General features: G+C 37.0%; 1 protein-coding gene across 1 annotated transcript; it reads right to left on the bottom strand.

Annotated features, from left to right (window-relative positions):
- Nucleotides 1-2,896: 2,896 nt before the first annotated feature.
- Nucleotides 2,897-8,374, bottom strand: LOC125814105 (putative late blight resistance protein homolog R1A-4). Its single transcript, XM_049493560.1, has 4 exons — nt 7,178-8,374; nt 4,572-7,036; nt 3,320-4,495; nt 2,897-3,193 (listed from the first exon to the last, which is right to left on the bottom strand). The coding sequence occupies exons 1-3, from the start codon at nt 8,372-8,374 to the stop codon at nt 3,331-3,333; spliced, it is 4,827 nt and encodes a 1,608-aa protein (XP_049349517.1). The 3' UTR covers nt 2,897-3,193; nt 3,320-3,330.

Genomic DNA, 8,374 nt, shown 5'->3' with positions numbered 1-8,374 from the left:
TTTCAGCATGCTGAAATAAGAATCAAGGACCTTAAAGTTGAGAGGAAGAAAGTTCAATAGATTTATCCTTAAGATGGTCCAGTGTTGATGACACGTAAATGCTGGGACATATCTGTCCAATCACTGCCTTAATAAACTTGAACTTAAGAAGCAACTGAAAATGCGACCAACCAATTTCCCTGGCTAAGCCTTCTTTCTTTATGTCACGATAAAGAGAATAAATGACCAACCATGCTTGGCTAGTTACAGATTGAATAAGATTCAAGAATTCAGTGACGTTACTTTGCTCAAATGCATCCATGAAACAAGTTTTCATTAATATCAGCTCTTCCCTAACATAATCAATCAGATATTTTAGAGGAGCTATTATGTTCAGTAGCTTAATCAGGGAGACTTTCTACCTTGACATGATTTAACTTCAGTTGCAAAATAAAAGGCAGATGGCCAGTAGTATTCATTTCATTTTCTCATCATAGGAGGAGTAGATTGCTATCACTGCCTCAATGGCCACAGCTTGCATCTGTGATTGAAGAGAAATCAATTCTCCAAGTGGAAATGGATCTGATTTTACGTCCCAGAGAAATCTAGAAAGGTGTGAAAGTCCTTGTTGAAGACGAATGCACGGACTTTGATGAACATTGCTAAGTAGCTCAGGTGTCTTTACATGTACAGACTCGTGCTCTTTTCTACTTAAGACTCCTTTTATTCAGATATATAGTCGAGTTGGACTCTGGATGCTAAAACATGTATCATCTACACAAGTTGGACTATGGATGCTAAAACATGTATCATCTACCTGTTTCATGAACTTATTCCATCACTTTGTCAATCATCAAAATATACAAAATCCAACAGAAAAGGATATCTTTGCATCCCTCTACTAGCTTTATTTAGAGATGAATAATAGAAACTTCCAAATAGTCACATATCTTCAAGAAATAGATATCGAATGGTATATCAAACACTTCAAAAACTGACAGCAGTACTCTTCCCAAAATTATGAGAAAAAGGGAACTGACCCATCATCAAAAGTTCAGTTTTAGCACACAGATTCACGTATATAGCATATAACCTCTTTAGTTATAAGTATAACATTAGAAAATACGCATATTAAATTTAGAGATATGGAAATGTAACTAGGTGAATACCGCAAGAGTGTACCAGAAATGAGTCAAGCAGATGGTCCTCTAGCCCAATCTGGAGGCTGTATTGTAACTGTGAGAGCATCATTTGCCATGTCTTCATGTTGCGTAGTTTGAATTTCCAAGGCTGAATTGGCAACAGACTAGCCACACCTGTTTAATTACTAAAATGCTTTTCAGAGTTATGGCATCACCAAAATGAGAAGGGATTTCCTCAAGCTGCTTACACTTGGTTAAAACCAAACGTTCAAGCTTAGGAAAAGCATCATCAGAGACGGACCACTGTGAAATATTGATGTTGTCCAAATTTAAGTATTTGAGTTCAGGAAACTCTGAATCATTCACTTCCCATTGATTCCCTTTGAAGGCTCTGGAAAGCAACCTTAGAATCTCCAAGTTAGGCAATTCTCCAACTATAGAAATTTCGGACCTGGGTAGACGAAACTAGGACAAGTCATTTCCCTTAGTTTTGAGCGGAAATTGAACACATGAGGAAGCTTAGCTGGACTATTTCATGTGTATTTATTTAGCACACTTTCAAGAATATATAGTATTCTTATGGCTCTGTAAAAACAGATAAAATCGATAATTGCCATTTATTGAATTTGATTACAATAGTTCAAATTTTCTAATTAATATTCAATTGTCTTCAATTTATTTTATGAACAGAACAAAGCAACAAATTAGGGTCACCTTTGCTTCTATTGGAACACAAGATTTCCTTTTTCTGTGGAAAATGCTAGTATCAATAATTCTAATGATTGTTCCAACTATATCTTTGTACAAGCACAGTTCATCAAGAACATATAAGAAAACATCTCCAATAACCAAAGTTTCAGGCTAAATTGAATATATTTGTTGATAATAACGAAAAGAGAAAAATTATTGGAGAAAAAAGAGAATATAAGTCTAGAAAGAGTGAAGATCGACTTGCTAGTTCTTAGTTAGAACTTTGAGTTACAAAAGTTAGATCGCAGATCTAAAATACTGGGATTTATGTATTTGTTGCTAGTCACTAGATGGTTGTTTAGAAAATAAGTTAAATACTTCTTGTATATATTGATCATTGCTTCTGCACCCCATTGTTGGACACTGAGTGATGTAGAAATGACGCTGTGCATTTGCAGTGGCAATTAAGCTGTGCATCTGTAAGCACTAAAGCATATATAGTGCCCACTTCATCATTTGAGTTTGATTTGCTAAAGTGTCTAAGGGCATGGTGTTGACACCCAATTTTTCATCGAGCTTCTTTAATTTCAAGCGACTTAAGATAATTAGTTTTATAAAAGTATGGCTCTATCCCCAATGTTATCTAATAAGATATGTAGTTGGTCCTAAGGGTTGCCCGATATGGATTTCCCAATCTTGAAGGAAATGATGTCATTGCCTAATCTTGTCATCCCTTTCCTGTTCGAGTATACAACACATACGAGTTTGATGCTCTTGAGAACTTTGCTTCTCTGATATAAGCTTTGCTTTTTCATTCAGAATGAGATGTATTCTAAGATTATGTAGAATGAGGGTTGCTAACGTTAGAACAATTGCTAAAATAAGATAACCAGAATGTACAAGTCTTTTCATGAAAATTTCAATGGAAAAATTATTTCAAGTTGTTAATTTCACTTTGATATAAGTCGTCATTGTTGAACAGATCAAATATATTGTATTCCCATTATAGGCTAATGGCTCATGAAAGAAAATATGTTCTCCCTTCATTTGCTCCAGCCTCCAAGACTGAAATTAGGAAGACATTAAATAAGGATTATGCATAGTAAATCCCACAATTCTACAAGTTCAAGAAATTTAGTACACTGATAACGACAATTTTTCAAGATACTGATCTAAAAAGAATGTAGCACACTGATAACAATAATTTCACATTTCCAATAGTTTAGACTTTAGAGTAAGGACGTGAGCTCTTGCTCATAAATTCATTACAAGTTACACAAATCACTAAGTTGAAATTTATTCGAAAACTTCACTTATTGCTGAAGATCCTTCAACAGAAAATCCACCTAGCTGAGGTCTTCCTCCATCTTCTGTTTTCAAGCCTGAATGAAAAATTCATTGAGAAAGGGAAGTCAGATTCAAGGATATAGCACACATATAAACTTCTTTTTTTTCCCATTCTTTTCACTAAGAGCAGGTAATTGGAATAAGTAATAATAAGAACATACCAGATAACGAGTCAAGGAGATGAATTTCTATCCCAATCTGGCGGCTGTATAGTAACTTTGAATGCATCATTTGCTATTTCATCATGCTGAAACGCTTGAATTTCCTTGGCTGAATTAGCAACACCCAAGCTGCACCAGTTTACTTCAATGCTTTTTAATGATACAGCGTCGTCAAAATGAGAAGGGATTTTCTTAAGCCGCTTACATTTGGTTAAAACCAAACGTTCAAGAATAGGGAAAGCATCCTCGGAGACAGACCACTGTGCAATGTTGAGGTTCTCCAATTCTAAGTATTTGAGTTCACGGAACTCTGAATCTTTCACTTCCCATTCATCCCCTTCAAAGGTTCTGAGAAGTAACTTTAGAATCTTCAAGTTAGGAAGTTCTCCAATACTCAAGATTTGGCTCCATGGTAGACGAAACTTTGACAGAGTCAATTCCCTAAGTCTTGAGGGAAAACTGAAGACATGTGGAAGTTTACCTGGATAGCTGTTGGAGACAACCTTAAGGGATTCAAGCTGACATAGAAACTCTAATCTGGGATAGAGAATACACCTTCCCTTCACTTTCTCTGAATAGCCAAATGTCCCCGAAAATATGCAACTCAGCTTTCTCAATTTTGGCATCTTTCTCAATATCATATCTGTATCTTCACCGTAAGAGAAATGTGGAGTGGAAAAGGTTTCCAAATTATCTAATTGAGAGTCCGCAAGTGATTCACCCATATTCTCATGCAAACTAAATGAAGCACGATGAGTTACATGTATATTCCTTATTTTAACCATCTTTAGAAGTGAACTAGGTAGTATCACCTCTCCTCCCAATCCTCTTATCACAAAAGTTTCGAGATTCCAAAGATTAGCTATACATGAAGGAATTGAATTTCCACCAGTTTTAGCAGCAAAATACTTCAAATGAATTAGAAATTGTATTTCACTAGGAAAAGTACCACCAATGTTGACAGATTCCAAATCCAACACCTTAACAAGTTTGAAGCTGTCAAAGATGAAAGAGATGTCATGCGGCCATAACAAGTTATCTGAATCAATCACATTGAAAAGCAAAGAGCGAACATTTGAGCGAGATGGCTGCCACAGATCAATCTGATCCTCAGAAGAATGAACAAACAACCGGTAATCCATAGACATTTCAGGAAATGAATCCTCTCCAGTGAATCTGTTCAAAGAAAAAATAATGAAAATGAGAGTTGATATAAACAATAACACGATAAAATCAGTATAGTTCTTTATACCCATTGATATGAAGAAGGAAATTCTCCTGTTTGGACTTCTCCAAGCAGAACTTATGCAACAGATCATGAACACGACATGTTTTGAGCTTTCCATTGGGTCTCTTCTCCACGCCCATGACTAAATTTCTACTAATAAGATCTTCCAAGAGACATTCTGCAGCATCTTCTAGTCCTTTTTCATCATTTGCTTGTACAAAACCCTCAGCTACCCATAACCGAGTCAATTTTGAGACATGAATATCCTTCCCCTTTAAAAGTCCTCCAAAATAGAGAAAACAAGGCTTCAGCTGTTGTGGTAAATTCCTGTAACTAAATCCAATTATAGACATGCTCTCTTCCAAGCTATCAATATTCAGCAAACATAGACTTTCTTCTATTTCCTTCCACAATTCTGCTTTTATTAGCTTTTTCTCTTTGAGAACACCAGCAACTAATACAATGAAGAGAGGCAACCCTCCACATATTTTTGCTATTCGAAACCCCACATCAACAATTTCAGGCGGACAACTCTTCCCTTGAAACAGCTCTTGCTGTAATAATGTCCAACTCTCATCATCTCTGAACAAGCGAAGATGATGAGGTTCACTTTCACATTTAGCATAATTGGCAACGCTACTCAGACGTGTTGTTAGAATAATTCTACTCCCATTCCGAGCATCTTTGAAGCACATATGTATATTGTCCCACACTTTATCATCCCACACATCGTCAATGAGAATTAAGAATCTCTTGGTCAACAAGAATTGACGCAGCTCCTTAGCTAATTCGCCATCTTCCTTTTCATTGCGATCAATAGGCTCAAGCACACCACTCAAAATGGAGAGCAACAAACCTCTCCATGAATATGCTTGAGTCATGCGACACTGAGCACGGACATCAAACCAAGAGGTGATTACTGGATCATTGTAAATCTTCTCGGCAAGAGTAGTCTTACCGATTCCCGGCATGCCGACCAATGAGATTACATCTAGCTGACGTGAACCTTGGAGTAGCTGCTTCTTCATTTGGTCCATCGCCTCCTGGAAACTCTCCATTTCTTCATTTGATCCTTCACTATTAGCTGATAAAGACGGCACAAGATTCGTTGAGGTCTTTTTAACTTTGTGCACCATCACGTCTATCTTCTTTCTTTCACATGTTTCTCTAACAACTTCATTTACAAGCTTAATATTCTCAACAGCTTCAGAAATCCAAAGAACTTTGTACCAGAGTGGATAAGAATAGGTCAAGCACGAGTCTATGACATACTCTGCCTCGTATGCCATTGCAGTAACTCTTGTTATAAGACTATAAACTTCATCATGCTCATCGTTGATTTCTGGGAAATGATCAGTCAATGTTCTTAGACACAATAAACCCTCCTTCACTGACCCAATTTGAAGTTTTAAGTCGATAACTGAATCGATCTTAGAACTTAGCATCTCATCCAATTTTCCCAAGAAACAATAGAGTGATCCTAGTTCATTTATCTTGGGGAAGCTATGACTTGAAGAATCTGGAACTTTGAGACAAATCGCTTCGACCTTTGTCTCGACAAACTTAAGCAATTGCTTGACATCAGAGAGATATTGCCTGTAACACCAAGAAGGTGCATTATCCCTGATGGGAAAGAGACAGACAAACTTTATATGTTGAACATGTTTCACAAGATCTTTGAGCTCTTGATGCATCTTGCGATGCTGTACAATATCTGCAATAAAAGAACCCAAATAAAATAGTTTGTCTTTGATTACTGGGATCTGGTTCTTCAGAAAAGGAATTGAACAAGCATCAAAGTTGAGCAGCCAGTCCTGGTGTTTCGATAAGAATCTAATAAGGCCTTCCCCATCTGTCATGTTGTAAGGTGATGCATCAAGAAATTGAAAGCATACTTTTCTGACCTCTACATTGACAGACTCAATGTCAGATAATAAATGCCCAATTTTCTCAATGCTTCTTCCCTTGATGATTTGTGTCATCTTGTTGGCAGTCACTTTAGCATGCATTAAGACATCATGGAATTCATTAAGGACTGTGTTTTGGCTGAGAACACCTATGAGAAGAACTCTAAGATAAATAAGGTCTTCATGAGAACTTTCAATCATATCTAGAGTGTGAGCTTCCAAAGTGTCTTTGTGCTTCAGTAGATCCATAAAGCTTCTCTCACATTCGATAAGCTTGAAAGCCTCAGTCAAAAACTGAAGAACTAGATTGCCCTTCCTACTTTTGTTGCTATTCACAGATTCGGCCTCAATTGCAGTAGTTCCAAATCCACTGCACTGAGATAGAGGATCAAGAAGATATGTTAACAGGAGCAACAATCCATCGTAGAACTTTTTAACATCATCTGATGTAAATGACAAATCAGTTTCAAGCTTCAGTAGCAGATTGTCAATAATATATTCATGAAACCCCATCATAACTAAATCCATGTTGTCGTGACCAGAGGCTGATTTCTTTGAGGAATTTAAGTAAGAACCAATGACCTCAAAATTAATAGGAAGAAAGTTCAGCAGATGTATCTCAGTTGATGAAGCACAAATGGTGGAACACATCTGTCTAATTGCTGCCTTAATAAAGTTGAACTTAAGAAGCAATTGAAAATGTGAGCGATTCATTTCCCAGACCAAGTCTTCTTGTCTTGTATTATATAAAAGATTTTTAATAGCTGAACATGCTTCGTTAGTCACAGATTGGATAAGAGTTAAAAGATCAGTTATCTTAGGTTGCTGTTTGCACTGCTCTAATGAATCCATGAGAAAAGTTGTCACGACTATCAGCTCTTCCAAAGCATAGTCAATCAGATCTGTCATGATTGCTTGACTGTTACGTAGTTGAATCAGTTCGATTACTACATTGACATGACTAAGCCTCGGCTTCAAAACAAAAACAAGATCCTCATCATAGGAGTTGATCAGAAATGCTGCCTCAAAGACCAGAACTTCAATAAGTGACTGAAGAGAACTGAATATTCTGAGTTGAGTGCCTGTATATTCGAGAAGAAATTTAGAAATGTTAAGAAGTCCTTCTTCGAGCGACTGAATTCTAACATGGCTTGGATGCACCTCCAGATCCTCTCGTAGAGCATTAACACAATCAACCATACATCCAGACTTCAATGTAGTCTCTGATCTTGATGACTTTAACGCTGTCAAGAGGCTCTTATCTATCTGCCCAAAATGATAATCGAAAACACTTATCGATTCCTGCCACTCAGAGTTCACATAATGGGGGTGCGTCGTTAGGACACATAGTTCTAGTGCAGTATAAGCTAGATTCTCAACATGGATGAAGAAATACCGCATATTCTCATGCTCAATGCACCAACTTGCAGTTAATGTGAAGATGGCTTGTAGAGGTCGCAGATAATTGGAAAACTCAGGGGTACGATCCTGTACATAATCAAGCAAAATATTGACAAACGTCACCATCTCCATAGTAATTATTTGTCTAGATGACGTTGATGGATTTGATTTTCTGATTCGTCTACAAATACCCCAGGGCCTAAGTTTTTTCAGCACCTCTAATATCATTTTTCTAGTTGATATTGATGGCTTTGAAGCTTCCAGTTTAATTATTTTCAGCGCCTTTGTGTAACTTTTAGTCATGGGATTACATATCTCAGAAAAACCATCACGAGCTTGTTGAAATAAGGCCCCTAGTTGTGTGGATATTGTATTCTCAGGCTGAACCTCCTCCAGTTTTGCCAGAAATTGAGATAGACATACTAGTCGAGTTCTAGCATCGTCCAATTGATTAATATCGAGATGTCTTCCCTTCAGAAAGTCTATGGCACCTATCACTGCGCGACACTTTTGAGCCAT

The sequence above is a fragment of the Solanum verrucosum genome, unplaced genomic scaffold (genome assembly GCF_900185275.1).
Source record: "Solanum verrucosum unplaced genomic scaffold, falcon-dt-bn FXZP01000085.1, whole genome shotgun sequence".
In the NCBI taxonomy this organism is placed as follows: Eukaryota; Viridiplantae; Streptophyta; class Magnoliopsida; order Solanales; family Solanaceae; genus Solanum; species Solanum verrucosum.
This window is presented reverse-complemented; position numbering and strand designations above follow the sequence as displayed.

Coding starts and splice junctions, on each gene's coding strand:
- LOC125814105 (XM_049493560.1), bottom strand. CDS start 8,374: ATGGCTCAAAAGTGTCGCGCAGTGATAGGTGCCATAGACTTTCTGAAG. Junction 7,037..7,177: donor ATACAAGACAAGAAGACTTG/GTCTGGGAAATG, acceptor ATTAATTTTGAG/GTCATTGGTTCTTACTTAAA. Junction 4,496..4,571: donor TTCCTTCTTCATATCAATGG/GTATAAAGAACT, acceptor TTCTTTGAACAG/ATTCACTGGAGAGGATTCAT.